We start from the raw sequence: 25,377 nt of genomic DNA, 5'->3' as shown, positions 1-25,377 counted from the left end.
TCATCTATTAGATTTTTTAAATTTATTTCTCCTTGTTAACTGCTCTTTGCTGTTCAGTTCAGGCCTCAGGATGATTATATAACATTTTGGGGGAAAGATACATCCCAGTATCCCAGCACTGGAGGCCAAGATGGAAAAGATCTCCACAGCCACCATGTATTTCCCTTTGGTGCTTAGATAAGTTGGAACAAAAGACACCCACACACTGCAAAACACCAACATGCTGAAAGTGATAAATTTGGCTTCATTAAAAGTGCTTGGCAACTTCCGGGCAAAGAAAGCTACAATGAAGCTGATGAGAGATAGAAATCCCATGTACCCCAGAATGTAGTAGAACATGTTGGCTGATCCTTCATTGCATTCAATTATGATTTCTTCAGGCAGAGAGTGCATGTCTAAGTCTGGGAATGGAGGGTCAGTACATAACCACACCATGCACATGCTTGCTTGAATAAATGAGCAGCAGAGAATAATAGAGTTTGAAAGTCTTTTCCCCACCCATTTCTTCAGCTTGGATCCTGGCTCAGTGGCCATGAAAGCCAGAACCACTGTGATAGTTTTTGCCAGAACAGAAGAAACTGCCATTGAGAAGATAATACCAAAAACAATTTGTCGTAGATAGCAAGTGATTAACTGGGGATGGCCAATGAATAGCAAGGAGCACAGGAAGCAGAGCAGAAGGGAAATGAGCAGAGAGTAGGTGAGGTTCCGGTTGTTGGCTTTGACAATGGGAGTGTTCTGATTCTTAATGAAGATTCCAAGCACCAATGTTGTTGTCAAAGAAAGAAAGAGAGTCAGAACAGCCAAAGTGATGCCCAAAGGTTCATCATAAGAAAGGAAGTTGAGGTCCTTGGCAAGGCAGCGATTTCTCTCCTTGTTAGGATATCGATCTTCAGGGCATTTGAAACAGTCATCCATATCTTAAATAAATATATTTCAGTCTCAGACACACTGTTGCTATATATTGTAGTTTCTTGAGAGACATTTATTTCTACAGAGATGTTTACGTATGGCGACATTTTACCATAGGACTATATAGGAGGTCCTCTATGGGTTACAGAAGGGCAAATGGAAGTTGCCACACACAGAATGTGATTTCTAGGACTTAATAGTGTATGCAGGGTTAGAAATAAGAATGATCTCCTTTGGATGGGGTGGTACCTTCCATGTGTGTGTATTGGGGGGGGGGGAAGCAGGCAAGACTTCTTCTTCTTTGATGATGTTGATGATGATGATTGAATTTAAAGCTCTCCCTTTTGTAAGACTGCTAAATATTTATATCAAGAGTCTGTTAGGGGCAGATATCTGCCCATCTCTATTTCTTAGGAAAACAAAGGTATACTAGTGTTCATGATTATATACATGCATGTTCTTAATGTGCTGTAGCTTGATGTCTCCTACCTGTTTGGTTTGAAATCTTCCCTTTCGGACATAGAACACAATCATAACAACAAAACGGCTGTCCCTCTTTTGTTTGTCTGCAGGAACTCGGATAGCAGTGGTCATTACACAATGCAAGGGGAACATCCTATACTTAAAAAAAGGAGACAAATCATGCATTCCATTTTTCTGTCACTTCTCCATAGCCTGTAATGAACAGGCTGTTGAACAAGAGTAAGGATGGCAAAAACTTATAAAAATATTTTGTTTACCGGATGCTTTTAATATTAGGATTGAAGAAAAAGGGGTTATCTTTTTGCAAATATTTTCAGCGTTTCGGTGTCTGTGATTTTTTTCAACAACTATTTACTGAGAAAGCCCATGAATACCTACACTTACTTAAAAAGAATTGCCCTAATTCATGATAGGCTTCATTTCCCCTCAGTGAGTCCTGCTTTACTACCCTCAGGAATGTTATCATTCCAGGAATATTTGTTGTCACTCTAGCTCAGCATAATTTGGCCCCAGTCACATCAGCTTCTCGTGATCATGACATCATCACCAGGGATGGATTGTGGCATACGCCCTGGTTCAGAGATTATCAAACTATACTGTCAGTATGTTGGCAACCACTGATCACTTGTCTCGTCAGATTTCTCCTAAAACCAGATAACATCTCAAGCCAGCTCAATATTTCCCTTTTTGATATAGCAACTCTTATTTCTTAAGAAACACTCTCAGACAAGATTTGTCTTTTTGTCTTAACAGTACTAAATACAAGAGCTTATGCATGCATCAATTCAAACACATGAAATACCTGACATCACTCTCATACAAGGCTTCTAAGCAGAGTCAAATACATTTGCTAGTTCTTAATGATAATCAATATCAAGCTTACCAGGCTGATTCTACAGGCAACATGTTAAGGAAAGCTTCCACTGTTGCGTGTTCTTCTGAGTCTCTTTTATATACTTTTTGGATGCTATAAAATATGTTCAATCTATTTTTACGACAAATTATATTTCTTATCTAAGAATTCCAAAGGTAACACTTCTACTTTAAATCTCCATATGTCTTTTATCACATTTTGAAGCTTCTTATCAAGTTTAATGCACCTAACAGCATACTTATACAATGTTTTAGCTTTCTTTGATATGTTACAGGGATGTTTTTGACACAAACGCATTTCCTTGATATCATGCTGTCTTGTAAGCTTGCTATCATATACGTATTTCATTATATTTAAAATCTGGGATGAGGCTATTGGTCACTTATCTGATGGCCTATCTGGCCTCATCATATAGCTACTTGGTTTATGGTACCCTGCTAAGTGAAAGTTGTAACCCTAAATTTTACACTGGCACCTTCTTACCTGGATTCTTTTCTAATTAGTAAAGGGTGCTAATGATCTATCTCTAATGGCCTGGTACTACTGTCTCTCATCTGGCAAATGTTAAGAGACACCTTTATTACTCTTGGGTCACCAGAATGCTATACTGGGTTGTATTAGGCACTGGGATCTCATTTTTAATTCAAGAATTCTCTTGGAGGCATTTGATTATATAATTTCTTAACTGAGTAGCAGGGGTAATATCATGCAAATATAAATATTTGCTTGATCTGCCACAGAGCGAGTACAATGGTTTCAGGGATTTGCATTCTCTGAAAACCAATTGTGCCCCATGAGCATTACTGGCAAACAATCACAAACCCTTGAGCAAATCCAATGACTGGATTCATATCATGACAACCCATAATGGGTAACTAGCAATGGTGGGTTGTCCTGTTGTCCGAACCCACACCCCTTTCCGCAGGGTGTCTTAATTTGGGGCAACAGTGCCACCCAGATAACCCATGGTTTGTTTTAGGGGTTGTTTGACCTATGATGGGATGGAGTGTCATCCAAACCTGGAAGAGCCATTCAATTGTGTGTTGTAGCAGTCGGGTACAGAGCCACTTGGCGAAAATGGCAAAAAACCCTGGCACTGTTCATGATCACACTTGCCCAGGTCACCTCAAGCCTCCCTTGCCAGTCACTTCCCCTCCAACAAAGACCAAAGAGCACTTTGGAGGGGCTGACACTAGTTGGCCAGTCCATCTCTTAAAAAAAAAAAATCGGCCTCAGAAATTTGCGCAAATGTTATCATTGGGAGGCGGGGGAGCTGGTCTTTTGTAGGCGTGCAAGTGCATAGTTATGGCTGTTAATATGTGTAGCCTTCCTTGTCAATGTCCTTGAAAGGGTCAGCTGTCAAAGGGAGAGAAGCGCAGTAGGGAACATACAAGGAAATTAGGATGGTGAGACTGCATGTAGGCTAGTTTGCTCACATATACCAGTGACAGCTCTGAGAATAGGGGCGAAGATCAGGAGAAGGCGGTGCACCAAAAGCGGTGGGGACAATATTGTCCACTTAGCAAGGTTATCTTCTGGGTTTTAAGTGTTGAACTGACACTTGTAGGTGTCCTGCTTCCATTCAATACTTCCCTGAGTCTGCAGAAAGTCCAGATAGAGGAGATCTGGGCAGACCCACTGCTGCAGCTACTGTAAAAGGGAGCTGTGAAAGGGGGGGATCTCCCCTATCTGGACTTGCTGGAGACTTGGGTAACTGTTGAATGGAAGCAGGACACTGACCAGTTTCATTCAACACTTAAAACCCAGAAGATCAACATGCCAAGGGGGAGATATTGTCCTTCCCCAATTTTGGTGGACCTACTTCTCATGGTCCCTGACAATGGTGTGCAAATTAGGCTATATTAGGGATGGGGGATAATTCCGCCATGGACCCTAATGAGGCCGGATTCCAAGAATCCAGCCCCACTGGGGCCCATGGCAGAACAGAGCACTCAGCTCTGCCTCCCCCCAGAATCTTTCCTGGTCGCATCCGTCTCTGTGTCAATCCTGCGGAGCCGGCTGCCTGCTCCGCATCAGTGGTCAATGTTGATACGTCCGGCAGCCATTGCCGTGCTGTATTGCTGCGCTAAGTAAGTCTCCAGACTCAAATGGCATAGTGGGCACCATTTGCGGCCGTAAAGCTGGTGGATTAACCTAAATGCAGCTGTGAATGGCTGCATTTAGGCTAATCTACCAGCTTTACAGCCGCAAATGGTACCCACTATGCCATTTGCGTCCAGAGACTTAGCACAGAAATACGGCACGGCAATGGCTGCCGGCCATATCACCAGCAATGTGGAGCAGGTGGCCAGCTCCGCAGGATTGACACAGAGCAAGGCTAGCCTAGACGGATTCCAGGGGGAGGGTAAGGATGTCAGAGAATTTCGCCACGAATCTCGGGGAGGCCGAATGCCAGCGTATTCAGCCCCCCAAAATTGGTGGCGAAACGGTCTGCCCCCCCGCCCCCCCGGGACGGGACATACCTTGTGTGAATGTCCCTGGTGGCGGCGGCGGTTCCGGTGGCAGTTCGGCAGCGGTTTGGCAGCGGCGGCTGCGCCAGCCGGTCTTCCAACCGGCTGCCGCCACTGCCATTTCCAAGTTAAAAAAAAAAAAAAGTGATAGGCTACGTAAAGATTTACGTAGCCTATCATGGCTAGATTTTAAAAAAACACCATGATAGGCTACGTAAATGTTTACGTAGCCTATCACGGCTGAGTGAGAAAAAAACCACAACCGCGCGTACGTAACTGGCGGCGCCCATGGGCGCCGCCATTTGCGTTCCTTATTTTGGCATGTGTAGTCTACGTAAACATTTACATAGACTACAGCTAAAATAAGGGGAACGCTATTTGCGTTCCCCTTATTTTCACCATAGTCTACGTAAATGTTTACGTAGACTACACGTGCCAAAATAAGGAACGCAAATGGTGGCCCCCATGGGCGCCGCCATTTGCGTACGCGTGGTTGTTGTTGCTTTTTTTTCACTCAGCCATGATAGGCTACATAAACATTTATGTAGCCTATCACGGCTGACTGCAGGGATGCAAACGGCAGCGGCTACGGCCGCCGCCATTTGCGTCCCGGCCGGCCAGGATTCACGGCAGGAGGGACGGAGCGCCTCCCCCCCCCACCGCGAATCAAGTTTCGGTTCAGGTAAGGTTCAGGTACGAAGTTTCGGTTCGTACATCCCTAGGGGAGGGACGGATCGCCTCCCCCCACAGGTGGATTCCCCCCCCCCGGAACGACACGTAGGGAATCCACCCATCCCTGGCCTATATGAAGTCTCACCTTGTCAGTTTCCTTGTATGTTTCCTCACTTCCTTTGACAGCTGAAACATACAAGGACATTGACAAGGCAAGGCTACATCTATCAAACTGCTTCAAGTGCGCATTTGCACACTTGTGAAAGACCACCAGCAACAGCAGCAGCAGCATCATCATCACCATAATCATCATCATCAAACTATGACCCCATTTGTGCAAATCCCTGGGGCCAAAAAATAAAATTTAAAAAGCCAGGAAATGAAAAGGGGGAGCAATCAGACTGGGGACAGTGATGGTATGGGCAGACAAGATGGGTTCTGCTGTGAAGGACACTGGGATACCAGCTGGAGGACGAAGGGCCAAAGGGAGAGAAAATAGCCCATGGTGAGCCTAATCATCTGTCAGCTACACAGTGGGTTATTCCAGAAAACCCCCACATAGTATTTCTTATTTACAGGGTGGCTTAGTGTGTTGTGTGAACCTGCCCAACAAGTGTTCACAAAATGCTTGCAGGGCACAATTGCTGGCCACATTCCCACTGCCAACTCTCCCTTCACCAAGAGGAGGTGGAGTGGGAAGCCTCGCCTTCACAAAGGAAAACACACACACACCCGCCAAGTTGATGGGAGAAGGCTCCGTTGCACAAGTAAGAAGCAAGGCCCCTCTGCTAGCTGGAAAAGAAGAACCCAAGTGTATTTTCTCACTGGGGGTGATGGAACTGAGCTGTAAGCGCAATCAGCCCCAGTGAGAAAAGTCACTGAAGTTCACCGTGTATGTCAGTAGTCCTTGTGGAAACTGTATTGCACCTACAGCCTGCAGGTGTAGCAGTAGTCCTGGTGCTGGCTAGAGGAATGGATGAGATACTTTCTTGCGTGCTGCCCTCCTTGCTGCTTACCACCACTGCTGGTGCAGCAGCATGTTAAATAGGTGGGAGGGGAGGGTTAAAGGAGTTGGAGGATTGGGGGCTACCCGTCTATAGGTTTGGGGTTGAGAAGGATGTTATTTCTTCCCTGACTAGGATGAAAATGCTAATCTCTTATTTGAGGTGAGCATTACAGCGTTCCCAAGTCTTGGATTCCTGAAGCAGCCAATACAAGTCTCAATGAGACCTCTAGCACATACTCCTAATCCCTGACCAAGAAAATATCTTACAAAAGAAATGCAATGCAGAAGATGCAAAAGAAATGCAATAAGAAATGCAACATGAAATTCAACATGGCCTAATCCATTCAGCCAGGAATAATTAAAGCTACAGATCTCAGTATTCTCAACAGCTATGGAGTATATGAGTAACATGATTATAGTGATAAGATTGGTCTTTTGCTGTCACCATAGTACCCTAATATCAGCTTCTGTCCTGTCCTTCCTTGCAATGTTAGGTTGAGAAAAGGAGGAGGGAAAGCAGTGACAAACAAGGCAGTGGACAGCACAGGTCTAGCAGTTAGCTCCTGAATGAGTTTGGACTTTCAGTGAATTTCAGGAAAAGACATAAGCAAGAATTATCTGGAAAAGCTCAAATAGTCTGGACACAAATAATAATATGTGGGATTTCCCCATGTCTTTCATAGAGCCTTCAACAGGAGGACAGTCAACCGTGCTGAGTGGAATTCATCCTGCAATCATGTGTGAGGGATTATAAAGGGGACCCCAGTTAGATTTGTCACCGAGACACATCGGACAAGTCCTACCTGGTTAAATATTCTGTGCCAAGTAATGATTGTGTCATTAATGGAGAATTCTCTGTCCCAGGGACCTTGAGGATCAATTTTCCCTACTTTCACCCTTAAAAATGATTTGTTTGGAAAAGTAATCCAGTTAATAATATCAAATCCAGCTGCCAATTCACCTTTTTCATCAAAAGACACAGTGTCCCCAGCACTGGTGTTGAATGAGATCCTCTGCAGAAAAGAGTGAAGCTGGAATAAAATAAAATAAAAGATTGTACAAAAACAATGGGAAAAGAGAACAGTATATGGTTTCTAGTCATTGACTAGTGCTTTGCTGATTTCCCCCTGATATATATATATATATATATATATATGTATGTGTGTGTGTGATAATGGGACCAGGTCTACTATCCTGCAGCAACTAAAATATATTGAGACACAGAGTAGATAAGGGAATGTAAATCAAATCCATTCTCTCTATATGACTCCTCCTACTTATATCACATCCAGTTATTTAAGGGATCTAATCTATGTTAAATTAAGAATGGCTTTTTGTAAGGTCTGATTAAACATTTTACCCCTTGCAGAATGGGTGGATCTAATTAAGGGTCCATCCTAGAAAAAGCTGAGTTTATCCTTGTAGTTCTCAGATCATTGAAGATCTTGTTCACTTTATACTTGAATGTGGGATGCATGAAGATCTTTGTGTTGACAATTTGACAATTGTTAGCTTTTAAGGTAGGACTATCTTCCTAAGACAATAACAGAAACTTATCTTGGGAAGATAGTCCTATCTTAGAAGCTTAATAGGAAGATGGTATTATCAGTATTAAAGATACTGATAATTATGTTACATTTAGAACAGTAAAATTTCTGGTCTGATTAAGACTGCATACCAAGATGAAATATGAAATCCACAAAATGAAAATGTGGTGGATTATTACAGAGATCCCAGTATTTTCCTGGTATCATGACATGATGTGTTATTTTTAGGGATGTTGGAGAATTCCGCCATGGACTCCAGAATCTGTGGCAGAATGACCTCACCCCCTCACCACCTCCCGCATCCTCCCCCCCCAAATGGACCTACCTGGCGGCGGATGCAGCGGTGGCTCCGGGTCGTCTTCCAGGCTGCTGTGGCCGCAAATGGCAGCCATCATGGCTGCTGCCATTTGCGTCCCTGCTTTAGCTGTGATAGGCTGCGTAAGCATCTATGTAGCATATCACGGCCTAGCATAGGGACGCAAATGGCATCCCCTATGCAGGACGCCATTTGCATCTGCAGCAGCCCGGCAGCGGATGGGACCCCCCACTGCGGATTGGCCTGGCTGGTGGCTCCACAGACTGGCCGCAGAGCGGAGCCGGCCGGGTAGGATTCTGGGGGGAGGAACGGATCGCCTCCCCCCACCCCGCAGAACCCAGCGGAGCCAGGTAAGTGGGGTTTCGTATACTCCTAGTTATTTTAATGTTCTTCTGCCACAATGTGTGAAATGTTATTCCTATGTGTTCCTTTGACATCTGGCTGAATTTGGTATAATGTCAAGTTGCTTATATATTACAATAAATGATAGACTAGCAACTCTGTACTTTGACTCATGTCATTCCTTGAACCTGTTGGTTTTCTTTTCCTTCAAGGCACGCTCATGCTAGTAATCCGGCTATTCGAAAGTGCATGCTCAATAATAGATAGAATGACCACACTTGCATAAGTCATTTAATAAAATAATAGATCTGTTACTTATGTGAACAATTACCTGAAAATATTGTGGTTTAACAGCCTCTGTGTATTCACCTGACACTGGTCTATGTTTGGTTCTGGGTGAATACATGGCATGCAAAGCATGTGCCACAGCATAGGCAGCGGTGTATATGCTGTAACTTTGGCTGGTCATCCTCATCTCAAAAAAAGGCCCAGGAAGGCTCTCCAGCTTCTCTTCTCCAGTGCAGCATTTCCCAGTCTCTTTACACTCAACCATATCTGGAAATAAACAGTCAAATGCCTGCTCCCAGAAGACTCTGATAAAACCATCAGCATCAGAGTGAGGATTCAGCATCTGAAGGAAATCTTGGAACCCATGCACCTCATTGGATTGAACTGCGAAGGATAAGGCACCATGGAAGACTTGTATATCGAGAGGTCTGTGAAATGTCTCTGATGAGAAATTCCAATCAGCTGTCATAAGCCACACCTTGTCCATGGGTGTCATGGTGTCTGATTCAAACAGATTCAGTACCAGTTGCAGAGTTAACATACTATGCGTGTCTGCGCTTACAACACATACATTTACACTTGTCTTGGTGAGAAAGTTTGTCATATTCATAAGGGGATCTAACCAATTAAAAATGTCAAACATATTACCCTGGGTTGGTATTTTTTGAGTGAAAGCTGCACAGATGCCACTCTGGGAAAACATCTGATTCAAAGTCTGTACAAACCTTTCTCCTTTATCATCACTCATTGCAATGATCCCGACCCACTTCCACTGAAAATGCTGAAGAAGCCTGACAATCCCAGTGTACTGATGTGCTTCATGGGGGACCATTCGGTATAAGAAAGAAATATGGGGCTTTCCGCTTATCACTGGAGGAAATAAGCAATAGGTGACCTAAGCAAGAAAAAGTGTTGTTTTTTCACTGCAGTGTAGATTATTGGGGTTAGAGTTGTGCTGCTGCTTAACTACAATATTAATTCAATCTATCACATTTCTAATACAACCACCTGTGAGGACCTGAGGCCTTTTTTGACCACCTCACCATCTTACTTCTAGTCACCAGGTCAGTGTCTCTCCTCACACTGCCACTCTTAGGCTCTCACCCACAACCCTCTGTCTGTGTCTTGTGAAGCTTCACCACTCTCTCAATTGCTGCCAACGAGAACGCTGTTTGAGCTGCTTTCTTCCTCTTTGGGAGCACGGATCAAGCAGCTAGTACGTGGGGGTCATTCCACAAAACCCTTCCTAATCACAAAAAAGGGAACTGTCTTTTAAAATTGAGAACAAAGAAGGTTTACTTGGTGCAACAGGATTGGAAATAGGAACAGGGTTGGGACGAGGAAAGGATATCAGGGATGATGACTAAAATAAGACAACACTATAAACCGCACAATATAACTCTTGCTTTTAGTTACCTCTCACCCCCTCTCTCACACTATCTGACACACTCTCTAATCCTCAGACTATATCACTAGATGTTCTCACTCTTATCTCCCAATCTGATCTCAGACTATCTAGCTGTACCCAACCTATCTTCCTCCCAGACTGATCTGACTCCCTAGAAGCAATCACCCCACCCTTTTCCGCACAAGCTCTCCTCCAATCACAAGCATTCCATTCTCACTCAGCCACTCCCCCTTTCTTCCACTTGCCAAACTGTAATTCTTGCCCACACTCTGCCAAACCCCCACCTTACACTTGCCTGTCAGTCATTCCAGATACATACCAGCCACCCTACATATATACAAACCTTTACTGTCTACATATTGTGCATGTGGAATCGTCACACCACCGTCCAATGAGCTCAGGGTGGCATACATACAGGTCCTTCCCCCCACACACTTATTTTAACCTTCAGTCCTATAAGGTAACATAGGATGAGATATACTGAGATAGTGACTAGCTATTCTTATTCAAAATCAATGATTAAAAAGAAGAAAAATCTGATGGTTTAAGACCAGAGTTAAGGTGATCTCATGTTGGATCAAGGTCCACAAAGCCTGGAGATTGGAAGCTAAGGCTGATGCCTTGACGAACATGCCCTGTGATCAGTGATGATGTTGTGCAATGTCACAAATTGCGCTTGTTTACAACCTGCCCTCCATGCACCTACACTTTTCCTTGATCTCTCATGCAAATCCAGATGGGGAGGATGGAGTGCCTGGGACTGGCAAAGACACCCCAGATTGTCCTGTTCCTGTATGCAAATTGTAATGTATACCTACTGTGAATCACAATCCTTGCATGACATTTCCCTACCACACAGAAAAGAACAGCAAAGATTGGTACCCTTACAATGTCTTTCTGTCTTCAGAAAGTGAACACACATGGGCCCTAACCTCAAAGTTTCATGTACCTATCATGTGGAAAGGAAGATGAATGATCAGTGCCAATGTGCTGTATTTCTGCTTTCAGAATGGTGGTATCAAGCCCTGATCCTTCTGTTTCCCTCGCCTGTAACCACAGCAGTGACAGTTATGATAAGGCCCATCAGTAAATTGAGCATTCCGCCATGTTAAATGATAATTATGGTGATGGCAGTGGGGTTGTTCCAAGCTTTTTAAAAACTGAAACGGTTCCACCAATCTTTCTGAAATTAAAATTTGCAGGTGCTGCAAAGGAGTGTTCATCTGACCAACTTGGAAGAATTCAGGACAGTTGTTGAAATTTTGAGGGATAAAGACCAGCTTAAATACAAAAAGTAAAAGAGCCCCCCCACTCAAAAGTAACTTTAAAAAATGGTGACCTATTTATAGTCATAACCTCTGAAGAAACCAGAAATGTTCCACCGGAAAGAAAAAGAAAAAAGAAAAGAAAAAAAGGCTCTCTATTCTTCTTGTAATAGTGTTGGTGGGGAACTATTTTTTTTTTCAAAGTTCCATTTCTTTTAGTCTTTAAAATAAGTTTTTAAAAATGCAATAATAGTCAATGGGACTAATGACAAGCCCAGGAATGCCTAGTAGCAATCTCTCTCCTTCTCTCTTCCCCATCACAGCTGATTTTTAATACTGAGAGGGAGGGGGGAACTGCTGTTTACCACATATTATTAGTGTCCGAGAAGGAGTATGAAAAAGTGATGCAGTTTGGTGAGCTGGTGGAGGGACTGAACCTGATGGGAACAGTGGAGGGCTGGGGATTGGGAGCTGGATACTGCTGGGAAATTGGCAGGTGATGATGACTCTCTTCACACTCTGATTTCCCAGCAGATACACATACATACCTGCCCAGCCAGCAGATACACATCTGGGAGAACTCCTTAAGTTCTACTGAAGGAAGTAAGGTACAGTAGTTAGAGCAACAATGCTGTGTTAGCCTTGAGTCACGGGGAGCAATAAAAGGGGGGCACTTTGAATGACCTCAAGAAATGCAGGCAGACATTCAACTGGGAAAGATGTTAGTTCATCTCTCAGGAAGGTGTTGGGGATGAGTCAGGTGAATAGCTGCCTGTGTTGATAGGCACTGGGAAGACTCCTTGAGATTTACTGAAGGGAGTAAGGACAGTGGAAGAGCCTTTGTGAGCCTTGAACACTGTGGAGTGTTAAAAGGGGGGATCATTTCAGTTGCCTCCAGGAAATGCAGGGAAAAATTCAACTGGGAAAGACTGTAGTCACATCCCTATACCATCAAGTCTTAAGAACACATCCTCCCTAAGGAGAAAGTGTAAGTGAAGTTCTCATTCTTCCAAAGAAGATGAACCATGTGGGCAGGATGGGGTATATGATTCACATCAGTTTTCCACAACCCCACAGTCACTTCCGCATGCCATAAGGTTTTTCTGTCCCAGTTGCTGGCAAAGTTATGTTGGACATGCTCCGTTTTGCTCTGAAACTACAATGCTTGGGCCTGAAAAGCCAAGGCCATGTGTGGGTGTTCCTGGGCACAGGATTCCAATTTCATCCTAGGCTTCCATTTTCCTGGCTTGATGGAGTCTGAGCCAACATGAGATAGCCTTAACTCTGGTCTCAAGATAGCCTTAACTCTAGCAGGGTTTTTTTTTATCATTGAATATATAACAGACTCTGAACAATCGCACATACTTTATACAAATAGTAAATATTTATCTTCCTAAACTCTCATTGTAATCTTGATCTCCATCAGGTCACCCTCGGGTGGCAGAGCGGGGGGAGTGTCTTGCGGAATGGGCCACAGGTCTTGGGGAGGAAGAAATTCCATGACAAGTATGAGAAATGAACCAGCACTACATCGAGATTTGCTGCCATTCCACCAGAGGACTGCACTTATGATCCATTCTATTCCCCCTCCCATCCTGCAAATAAGAACTTATGAAATCCCATAGGCTAACATGGGGTGAAAAATCCCCCCCAACCCCCCCAACAGATACCTTATTCTTCTTTCTTCTCCCTTACCTAAGATGACAAACTGTTTTCTGATTGACGCTGTACAAACTGAGAAATCAAATCAAATTGTATTTGCACCAAGCCAATGGCCATTGCAATTGGTAACAATATTCATACAGGTATACATAATCAAACGTAAAACAAACAGTAATACTGCCCAGTGTCCGTCAAAAATCTACTAAAGGGTTTACCAAACAGATAAAAATATTAAATACAATTACAGCTACCATTATGCAATGTAAAACTCAGGATGCCTTTGCTGCCCTCACTTTGATGGCAATTGCTAAAAAGAAATTGGCATTTTTGCTGTAACCAACCTATCACAGTCCTCAAGAAGAAACTTCACAGAATAATCAGCTGGGCACCCTGGAGCAAAAAGGTGTAATTAACTTTTCATGGGTGTTCCTATACAAAGACCAAAACAGCCGCACATGGGCTATGGTGAAACTGAGAAGTATTATAGTATAACTGTGTTAGTCTGGTGTTTACAAATTCAAGGGTTAAGTGCAATACACATATAGGTTGCTGCCTATAAGCTAGTGTAGGGGCGTCTCCTATTATGTCCCTTAGAGTGGTTTCATCTTCCAGGATGGGCTGCAGTTCTTTGATAATGTGTTACAGCACCCTTAACCCTAGAAGTAAACTGTTCCAATACCAGCAAGATAAAAAAAAAACCCTCAACAAAACACCTTTAATGGTCACCTATAGTTCACAGTTAAGGGTGCTGTGACACATGATGAGAACGTTTGATTAGGTTAATCTGGGACTGAATAAGGACTATGGCTCCTATTCACATTATAAGACTTTTAGTGTACTTTGTGGTTGGCAACTGTCGCTTTAAGACACCTAGTGCACTTTGTGGTTGGTTGGTTTGTTTGTTTGTTTGTTTATTACATTCCTATACTGCCCAATGGCCAAAACTCTCTGGGAGGTTTACAAAGGTTAAAACATTTAAAAATACCATATACAGATTTTAAAAGCCAATTCTATAAAAAACACACGAACAGAACAATATACAAGAACATGCATCTAAAACAACTTCAACAAGCAATCTCAAAGCAGAGAACCATACGCTATTCCAGGATCAATTAAAACTTATCATATGCTGCCAAATGCCTGGGAGAAGAGACAGGTCCTAACCTGGTGCCAAAAAGATAATAATGTTGGCGCCAGGCGGGCCTCGTCAGGGAGTTCATAATTTGGGGGCCACCACCAAGAAGGCCCTCTCCCTTGTCACCATCTTCCAAGCTTTCCTCAGAGTAGGCAGCCAGAGGAGGGCCTTAGATGTTGAGTGTAGTGTACAGGTAGGTTCGTGTCGGGAGAGGCGCTCCATCAGGTATTGTGGCCCCAAGCCATGTAAGGCTTTATAGGTTAAAACCAGTACCTTGAATCGGGCTCAGAAACATACAGGCAGCCAGTGCAAGCAGGCCAGAGTCGGTCTTATATGTTCGGACTTTCTGGTCCCTGTTAGCAATCATTCTGGCCACCACATTTTGCATGAGCTGCAGTTTCTGAACCATCTTCAAAGGCAGCCCCACATAGGGATGGCAGAGAATTCCACCACGGATTTCAGTGAGGCCGAATGCACTGGCATTCGGCCCCCCGAAACCCGTGGCAGAATGGCCTCCCACCCCCTGCCACCCCCCGGAATCCCCCTGGAATGAAGCTTACCTGGGGCAGATGCGGAGGCTCTGGCGGCTCTGGCGGCGGTGGCTAGTCTCTCAGCCACAACGCCATTTGCATGGCTGCCTTTACCATGATAGGCTACGTAAATACTTATGTAGCCTATCACGGAAAGAGCAGGGGTGCAAACGGTGTAGTGGCTGCCGTTTGCGTCCCTGCTCTTTGCCGTGATAGGCTACGTAAATACTTACGTAGCCTATCATGGCAGCCTAGCAGGACACAAATGGTGGCCGCTACAACGGCCACCATTTGCGGCTGCAACAGCCTGGCTGTGGCCAGAACTCTGGCTGGGCATGGCCCTGGCCAGCAGCTCTGTGGAGCCGCTGCAGAGCTGGCCAGGGAGGATTCTGGGGCAGGGATGGAGCACCTCCCCCCCACCGTGGATGCCCTTGCGCGAAGCCAGGTAAGGGATTCATACATCCCTAACCCCATGTAGAGTGCATTGTGGGGTAGTTGATACCTTATTAAATGTATTATTATTTATTTATTGCAATTTTATCCCATCTTTTTTCCTCTTGCAAGGAACCCAAGGCGGCTTACATTCTCCTCCTCCTCTCTATTTTATCCTCACAACAACAACCCTGACTACCTTCTACCAACTGAAGTTGGTAGAAGGCACTCGGTGCCACTGAGGCCACCTGAGCCTCAAGTGACAAAGATGGTTCCAGGAGGACCCCCAAGCTACAGATCTGCTCCTTCATGAGGAGGGCAACCCCATCCAGAACAAGTTGAAAACCCTCCATCCGATCAGCAGAACCACCCACCAACAGCATCTCAGTCTTGTTTCTGGATTGAGCTTCAGTTTATTAGCCCTCATCCAATCCATTGTCACAGCCAGGCACTGATTCAGCACATCCACAGCTTCACCTGAAGAAGGTGAAAAGGAGAAATAGAGCTGCTTGTAATCAGCATACTGATGAGAATGCACTCCAAAACTCCGGATAACCGCACTCAGCAGTTTCATGTAGAAGTTGAACAGCATGGGGGACAAAATCGACCCCTGTGGAACCCCATATTGGAGAATCCACAGTGCTGAGCAGTGTTCCCCAAGCAATACCTTCTGGAGCTGACCCTCCAAGTATGAACAGAACCACTGCAATGCAGTGCCTCCCACTCCCAGCTCAGACAATTGTCCCAGAAAGTAGGGGTGGACAAAAGTCACTTACCTGTCCTCGAAGCTTGTTGGTGGTGGGGGGGAGGCGCTTCGCTGCTCCCCCAGAGAAGTTCAGGCCAGGGGGGAGGCTTCCCACCTCGACCGGCCGAAATTCAGGCCGGGGGGGTGGGTTCCTGCCTTGCCTGGCCGAAATTCAGGCCGGGGAGGAGGTGCCTCGCCTCCCCCGGCCGCGAACTCCAAAGTTTTTTTTTTTTTTTTTTTAAATGCCCCCGTGATAGGCTACGTGACGGTTAATGTAGCCTATCACGGCTAGATCTGCAAAGTCAGCCGTGATAGGCTACGTTAATCGTCATGTAGCCTATCACGGGTGACTTAAAAAAAAAGCGTACGCAAATAGCGGCCCCCATAGGGAGCCGCCATTCGCGTTCCTTATTTGGTCACTGTAGTCTACGTAAAGATTTACGTAGACTACAGCGAAAATAAGGGCAACGCAAATAGCATTGCCCTTATTTTCACCGTAGTCTACGTAAATCTTTACGTAGACTACAGCGACCAAATAAGGAACGGGAATGGCAGCTCCCTATGGGGGCCGCCATTATCCGTACGCGCTTTTTTTTTAAGTCACCCGTGATAGGCTACGTGACGATTTACGTAGCCTATCTTGGCTGACTTTGCAGATCTAGCCGTGATAGGCTACGTTAATCGTCATGTAGCCTATCACGGGGGCGTTTTTTTTTTCTTTTATTGGAATGGCGGGGGCGGCAGCCGGTCGAAAGACCGGCTGCCACTCCCACCCCGGACGAACACCCGCCGAACCGCCGGCTGGACCCGCCGCCGGGAGGGACATTTGGCAAAGGTAAGTCCCGTCCCAGGGGGGGTGCAGGGGGCGGCGGGGTGCGGAGAATTTCTCCCCGAAACTTGTTCAGGTGGCCGAACACGTTGGCGCTCGGCCCCCCGAAGTTTCGGGGAGAAATACTCTGCCATCCCTAACAGAAAGATACCATGGTTGATGGTATCGAAAGCCACCGAGAGGTCAAGGAGAATCAAAAAGGTCACGCTCCCCCTATCTCTCTCCAAGATAGGTGATCATACAGGGCGACCAAGGCTGTTTCCATACCAAAACCAGGCCTGAACCCTGACTGAAATGGATCTAGATAATTGGTCTCATCCAAGAGTGCCTGGAGCTGGTTGGCAACCACCTGCTCAAGAACCTTGCCCAGCCAGGAATGGAACATTTGCCACTGGGCTAAAATTATTAAGATTTTCTGGGTCCAGGGAGGTTTTTTTCAGGAGTGGTCTCACTACTGCCTCTTTGATGTGGCCCAGGACCACTCCATCTTGCAACAAGGCATTAATCACCTCCTTGGCCCAGCCAGGTGTTCCTTCCCTGCCAGATTTTATAAGCCAAGCGGGACAAGGATCCAGTACGGAAGTGGTTTCACGAACCACCCAGAAGCATAGGACAAGTAGGGGTGCACGAAAGTCCCTTACCTGTCCTCGAAGCTTTTCGCGGTGGGGGGGAAGCGCTTCGCTGCTCCCCCCGCGAAGTTCAGGCCAGGGGGGGAGGCTTCCTGCCTCGCCCGGCCGAAATTCAGGCCGGGGGGGAGTCTTCCCGTCTCGCCCGGCCGAAATTCAGGCCAGGGAGGAGACACCTCGCCTCGCCCGGCCGCGAACTAAAAAGTAAAAAAAAAAAAAGGCCCCGTGATAGGCTACGTGACGATTAACGTAGCCTGTCACGCATAGATCTGCAAAGTCAGCCATGATAGGCTACGTACATCGTCACGTAGCCTATCACGGGTGACTTAAAAAAAAAAAATCGCGTACGCAAATGGCGGCCCCCATAGGGAGCCGCCATTCGCGTTCCTTATTTGGTCGCTGTAGTCTACGTAAATCTTTACGTAGACTACGGCGAAAATAAGGGCAATGCAAATAGTGTTGCCCTTATTTTCGCCGTAGTCTACGTGAAGATTTACGTAGACTACAGCGACCAAATAAGGAACGGGAATGGCGGCTCTCTATGGGGGCCGCCATTATCCGTGCGTGCTTTTTTTTTTTTTTAAGTCACCCGTGATAGGCTACGTGACGATTTACGTAGCCTATCACAGCTGACTTCGCAAATCTAGCCGTGATAGGCTACATTAATCATCACGTAGCCTATCACGGGGGCGTGTTTTTTCTTTTCTTTTCTTGGAATGGCGGCGGCGGCAGCCGGTCGAAAGACCGGCTGCTGCTCCCGCCCCGGACAAAGACCCGCCGAACTGCCAGCCGGACCCGCTGCCGGGAGGGACATTTGGGAAAGGTAAGTCCCGTCCCGTGGGGGGCTGCAGGGGGTGGGGGGGTGCGGAGAATTTCTCCCCGAAACTTGTTCGGGGGGCGGAACACATTGGTGCTTGGCGCCCCAAAGTTTCGGGGAGAAATTCTCCACCAACCATAAGGACAAGGCTGCACTCTGGATACCTCACCAGATTCAGCTGCTATTAGGGATGTCGGAGAATTCCTCCATGGACCCCAGTGAGGCCGGATTCTTTCGAATCCGCCCCCCCAGAGTCCATGGCGGAATGGCCTCCCCCCCCTCCACTCCGCAGAATCCCCCCAGGATGGACCTACATGGTGGCGGATGCGGTGATGGCTCTGGCAGCAGAAGAACCGGCGGCAGCTCCAGCCGCTGCCGGGCTGCTGCAGCCGCAAATGGCAGCCATCGTAGCAGCTGCCATTTGTGTCCCTATGGTGGCCCGTGATAGGCTATGTAAATATTTTACATAAATAGGCTACATAAAAATAGGCAGTGGATAGCTGCAGAACAAAGACAACAGACCTGGACCAGCTACCGCCAGGTAGGGTCCGTCCTGGGTGGATTTTGGGGGGTGGTGGGTGGGTAGTCTGTTCCACCATGGACTCCAGGGGGCCAAATTCTAAAGAGTCTGGCTTCATTGGAGTTCATGGCAGATTTCTTCGCCATCCCTACCTGGAAGTTCCTAGAAAATGCATTACAGAGGACCTCAGAGGGGTCTACAGTGTCCTTGGGGCGGGCATGTAATAGCCCCCGGATGACTCTGAACAGCTCTGCTGGGCGGCAGATCGCAGATGGACGATTCAATAGAGGCAGCAAGATGTGTGTTCTTTGATGCCCTCACTGCCCCTGAATACACTTTACTATAGGCACATACCAGCATTTGATTGCATCAGCTAGGAGTTCTTCTCCATCTGTACTCAAGCCATCTCCTATTTTGTTTCATCACTAGGGGTGGACGAAAGTCACTTACCTTTTCTCGCAGCTTGTTCGCGGTGGGGGGGAGCGCTTCGCTGCTCCCCCCGCGAAGTTCAGGCTGGGGGGGAGGCTTCCTGCCTCGCCCGGCCGAAATTCAGGCCGGGGGGGAGGCTTCCCGCCTTGCCCGGCCGAAATTCAGGCCGGGGAGGAGGCTTCCCGCCTCGCCCGGCCGCGAACACGAAAGTAAAAAAAAAAAAAAACGTGACGATTCACGTAGCCTATCATGGCTAGATCTGGAAAGTCAGCCGTGATAGGCTACGTGAATCATCACGTAGCCTATCACGGGTGACTTTAAAAAAAAAAAAAAAAGCGCGTACGCGAATGGCGGCCCCCATAGGGTTGCACTTATTTTCGCCGTAGTCTACATAAACATTTACGTAGACTACAGCGACCAAATAAGGAACGGGAATGGTGGCTCCCTATGGGGGCCGCCATTATCCGTACACACTTTTTTTTTTTTTTTAAAGTCACCCGTGATAGGTTACGTGACGATTCACGTAGCCTATCATGGCTGACTTTGCAAATCTTACCGTGATAGGCTACGTGAATCGTCACGTAGCCTATCAGGGGACTTTTGTTTTTTTTTTCTTTGATTGCAATGGCGGGGTAGGCAGCCGGTCGAAAGACCGGCTGCCACTCCCGCCCCGCTCGAACACCGGACGAACCGCCAGCTGGACCCGCCGCCGGGAGGGACATTCATGGAAGGTAAGTCCCGTCCCGGGGGGGGCGGGGTGCGGGGGGGTGCGGAGGATTTCTCCCCGAAACTTGTTCGGGGGGCCAAACACGTTGGCGCTCGGCCCCCCGAAGTTTCGGGGAGAAATTCTCCGCCATCCCTATTCATCACTCTCAGCTCCAGGGTATACCATGGAGCAGTATGAGCTCTACTCAGGAGAGGGTGCTCAGGAGCAATCATGTCAACTGCCCGGGTCATTTCTGCATTCCACAGGCAGTTTATACCTATCACTTGAAGATAATTGAATGCTTGCTGCCGATATACCTGTTTAACTGACGTTTCTGACTCAGAGCCTCCAGTTCCACTTATAACATCGGATGGCTGGTTGTAACACATGAACACTCATGCTAATTTATTAAAACATCTGAATGACTAACAGTTAGTCTATATGTGTGCTCCACTTAACCCTTAATTTTGTAAACAGATTGATGTTAAATTGAACCCGATGTAAGTCTATGGGGAAAAACTCATACCTGTCAAACTGCCGCCATTTGCGTACGCTGGGTTTCCCCCCCCCCCTGCCGTGATAGGCTATGTAAATACTTACATAGCCTATCATGGCTAAATACAGGGATGCAAATGGCGGCTATGACAGCCGCCAATTGCATCCCTGCAGGGCTGCCCAGCCGCCGGATGTCCAGCTGCGGGCAGCCGGAGCCGGCCAGCGGCTCCGCGGCTGGGCCACGGAGCGGAGCCAGCCGGGCAGGATTCCTGGGGGGAGGACTGGATCGCCTCCCTCCCCTGGTCGAGGATTCCAGGGGGAGGGAAGGAGCGCCTCCCCCCCCAACGGAAACAGAACAGAATGGAAGGTAAGTGTTCCGTCCATCCCTAATTCTACCTCAACACTGGCATGGCCATCCTCTCACCCTCCTCTCCTAAACTGTCAAGTTTCTGACCAGGCCATTGGGCTGTTTTATCAGTGTAAGCTGTAGAATGTACTGATTCCAATTTCCAGTTATGATGGCAGAATGCAATTCAGGCTCAGCTAACTCATCCTTCATATAGGGCCATGACTGTGGCTCTATAATTCTATTCTGATCAGCATATTAATTGGGGAACTACAACCTACTTTAGTTTCTATTAAAATGTGAACCAGACGAATTTCATCTCCATCCCTACTATTGCTGTCACTCACATTTTCCAGGTGGGATGTAAATGTCCAAAGAGATCTGCTACATTCTTTTCTTGATGGTCTTCTACCCCAGGGTGAATCCCCTCCTTTTAGGAAGGCTTTCCGTTGTTATTGATTTTATGCTAAGTTTGGTAGGTTTTACTGCTGATCTTATGGTTTTATCTTCTGTTTGTGCCTGCTAGATTTCTTCCTGTCAGTAATGATGTCTTCATGTTTTGTTGTATCTTGAAAGAGTTTTTAACATACTTTTCAATCAACACATGATGATTGAAAATGTATGATGATACTTTCAATCAAAGTATGACTAGCCAAAACTAGTCATACTTTGTGGAGACCCATTAAAATCAATGACCAACTGAAGTTGCATTGATCTCAGCTGATCTTTTCTAAACATGATCCAACCCCTTTGTATTTCTTTTTCTTTGACATCCACCTTGAATGTTTGGGAATGGTCGCATGTCAGTGTTTCAAAATACATTATGAATAAATATAACATGTCTGTACAAAGTGTTAGGAGAGTACCACCATATAAAGAAAAAAGCTATATCTGAATATGCCGTAATGGCTCAACCTCGCAACCCTATATAAGGTTATATATATATATATATATATATATATATACACACACACACACACACACACACACACACACATACATATACACACATACATACGTATGCGCAAGGACTTTGGAGAAAACTAGTCTGCCTTTGTGGGATATAAATGCAATAAATAAATAATAATACATTTAATAAGGTATCAACTACCCAAAAGGAGGAATATCTACAACTGAAACATATTCAAAATCATTTATTATTTGGATAGGCAGTAGATGAGTTGGAATGGAGGCAGTGCATTTGCATTTTTCTATCCGTGTTTGTATATCGGCATGTATGTGCATTAGAGTTAACATGAATCCCCACTCCTGCCTACTCAAATATTTTAAATCTAGAGTTCCAGGAATGGGGACTGATATCTGAAAAACTGAATGCCACACATGTGTACAAACATTCCCAATTATATATAGGCATAACCTGCATCTCCCCTTTGATAAATATGCATTTAAAACGTATTTTTGAGCTATCACAAAATTCAGAGAAAGGCAACATCCAAATAATAGTCATGTTCCATGCACATGATAGTCCAAGAGGTGAAAATCAGGTCAGTTCTTATTGGAATTTCAAAAGACTGAATTCCTAAAACATCCTTAGGTAGAGCGCATGCTTTGTACACAATACATCCAAGGTTCGACCCTGACATTAGTGAGCTAGATGGGCCAATGATCTGATTCAGCATAAGGCAGTTCCCTATGTTTCTAAGGATAAATACCCCCAAGTAGGAACTCTCCCAGGTTCATAGGGATAATTGGAGCATAGTTCACCTTACCTGTGGAATCTTGTAGATGCCTAAGATAGTGGCCATGTGGAATGAGGTGTCAGAGTCAAGGCCCCCAATGACAGCAACTAAATTCTTCTGGATGTCACAGTTGTAGTTCAGTATAGTCCTGTTCTGATTAAAGAGAAGATTCAAACTGTTCCGATAAGTCATCTTTGCATCAAAGTGGCTGTCATACATGTGTAAGCCCAAGGTAACATTGAGTAAGATCTTGGGATTCTCATTGATCTCCTTCACAGCAAACACCAAGGACAGGACTTGCTGGTAATTTTTTGGCACTGCTCTAAAACAAGAGACACATAATGGATGTGATGGCTATTCCATACTTCACATATTCCTTCATACATTTTCCAGCTCCTGTGGGATCATCCGCTTCAGAGCTACCTGCACATCACATTGTATCTTGTCTCATATCACAGCTAGACATATCAACGGTATGGTGGTGTGCAAAGCCATAAAGAAGCTAGAGAGAAAAAGTGGATTTTAAATAATTACACATCTGTCCATTCTAACATTCCAAAATAGGGATTTGTAGAGTCAGTTGTATTATTTCCATGGACATTTCCACACTCACTCACATTGGCATCATGAAGTCAAGATGGTTGTTGTTGTAGTTAACATTATGTACTGCCCCATAGCTGAAGCTCTCTAGGGAAGTTTACAAAAGTTAAAACATACAAATACAGTATACAAAGTATAAAAACTATTTACATAAAAGCATACGGACAATATATACAAGCAAGTAGGGATGTACAAAAGTCACTTACCTTGAACGAAATTTGATTCGCGGTGGGGGGGAGGCACTCCATCCCTCCCCCCAAAATTCTGGCGGGGGGGAGGCGCTCTGTCCCTCCCCCCCGAAATTCTGGCCGGCGGGGGAGGCGCTCCGTCCCTCTACCCCTGAATCCTGGCTGGCCAGGCCACAAATGGTGGCGGCCATAGCCGCCGCCGTTTGCGTCCCTGCAGTCAGCTGTGATAGGCTACATAAATGTTTACGTAGCCTATCACGGCTGAGTAAAAAAAACAAAAAAAACCCATGCATATGCAAATGGCGGCGCCCATGGGCTACACTATTTGCGTTCCCCTTATTTTCACCATAGTCTACGTAAATGTTTACGTAGACTAGACGTGCGAAAATAAGGAACGCAAATGGCGGCGCCCATGGGCGCCGCCATTTGTGTATGCGCGGGGTTTTTTTGTTTTGTTTTTCTCAGCCATGATAGGCTACGTAAACATTTACAGTATTTTTTAAAAATGTAGCCGTGATAGGCTACGTAAATCTTTACGTAGCCTATCACTTTTTTTGTTTGTTTGGTTTTTGTACTGGAAATGGAGGTGGTGGCAGCCGGTCGGAAGACCGGCTGCCACAGCCGCCACTGCTGCCGAACCACCACCGAACCGCCGCAGCAGCCGCCGCTGCCAGGAGGATTCGCCCAAGGTAAGTTCCATTCCGAGGGGGGCGAGGGGGCAGACCATTTTGCCACCAATTTTGGGGGGCCGAATGCACTGGCCTTCCCGAGATTCGTGGCGAAATTCTCTGGCATCCCTACAAACAAGCAACACATATCTAAAAACAACTTTGAACTAATAACATTTAAAACAACAACAACAATAAAACAACGCAGCTTAAAAACAGTATACAAAAGTCAGCAAAAGGAACCAGAGTTCTAAAAAGAGAAGGCCTGCAGGTAGGGATGGTGGAGAATTCCGCCACGGATTTCAGTGAGGCTGAATGCACTGGCATTCAGCCCCCCGAAATCTGTGGCAGAACGGCCTGCCCCCCCCCACCTCCCCTGCAGATTCCACCCAGGACGAGGCTTACCTGGGGCGGATGTTCCAGACCATGGTGGTGACTCCGGCGGAGGGTCTGGTGACTCTGGCGGAGGGTCCAGCTGCTGTGGCCGCCATTTGCATCCTGGTCTTTGCCGTGATAGGCTATGTAAGTATTACGTAGCCTATCACAGAAAGCCAAGCAAAAAAAAAAAGCATATGCAAATGGCGCCGGCTACGGCAGCCGCCATTTGCATTCCCTATTTTTCGCCTTTTTAGTCTACATAAATATTTACGTAGGCTATTACGGTGAAAAAAAAGGGGAACGCAAATAGCGCCCACTACGCTATTTGCGTTCCCCTTTTGTTTGCGGTAATAGCCTATGTAAATATTTATGTAGGCTAAAATGGTGAAAAATAGGGAACGCAAATGGCGGCCGCCGTAGCTGCCGCCATTTGCGTACGCTGTTTTTTTTTTTTTTGCCCAGCCATGATAGGCTACATAAATACTTATGTAGCCTATCATGGCAGCCTGGCTGGACACAAATGGTGGCCACTATGGCGCCCGCCATTTGCATCTGCAGCAGCCCGTCCACGGCCGGAATGCTGGCTGCGGATGGGCCTGGCCAGCTGCTCTGTGGAGCTGCTGTGGAGCGGAGCTGTCCAGGCAGGATTCTGGGGGGGGAGGACCGGATCGCCTCCCCCCCATTGAGGATTCCGAGCGCCTCCCCCCCACCACAAATCAATTCCGTGAAAAGGTAAGTAACTTTCGTACATCCCTACCTGCAGGACTAATAGAGCCTTCAATGCCTGCTTAAAGACCTTCAAAGAGGTCAGCAGGTGCATTTCAACTTGCAGGTCATTCCACAACTGAGGGGCAGCAAAGAAAAAGGTCCTCTTGTGTGTGGCTGTGGCTGCCAATCTCACAGTAGGCAGCCACAGAGCCTCAGAGGACCTCAGGTGGTGGACTGGGACGTAGGGGAGAAGGCGCTCCCTTTGGTACCTTGGACCTA

General features: G+C 46.2%; 1 protein-coding gene across 1 annotated transcript; it reads right to left on the bottom strand.

The window, feature by feature from the left end:
* LOC146342598 (vomeronasal type-2 receptor 26-like) lies at positions 1-24,509 on the bottom strand. Its single transcript, XM_084807920.1, has 6 exons — positions 24,418-24,509; positions 22,587-22,878; positions 8,955-9,806; positions 7,222-7,449; positions 1,402-1,528; positions 1-920 (listed from the first exon to the last, which is right to left on the bottom strand). Exons 1-6 carry the CDS (start codon positions 24,507-24,509, stop codon positions 1-3), a joined length of 2,511 nt encoding a protein of 836 aa, XP_084664046.1.
* Between the last annotated feature and the right edge of the window lie 868 nt (positions 24,510-25,377).

This window comes from Heloderma suspectum, chromosome 6 (genome assembly GCF_057233095.1).
Source record: "Heloderma suspectum isolate Gila_16-S chromosome 6, 16-S_ref, whole genome shotgun sequence".
Taxonomy (NCBI): domain Eukaryota; kingdom Metazoa; phylum Chordata; class Lepidosauria; order Squamata; family Helodermatidae; genus Heloderma; species Heloderma suspectum.
The sequence above is the reverse complement of the archived record's forward strand: the minus strand, read 5'-3'. Positions and strand labels throughout refer to the sequence as shown.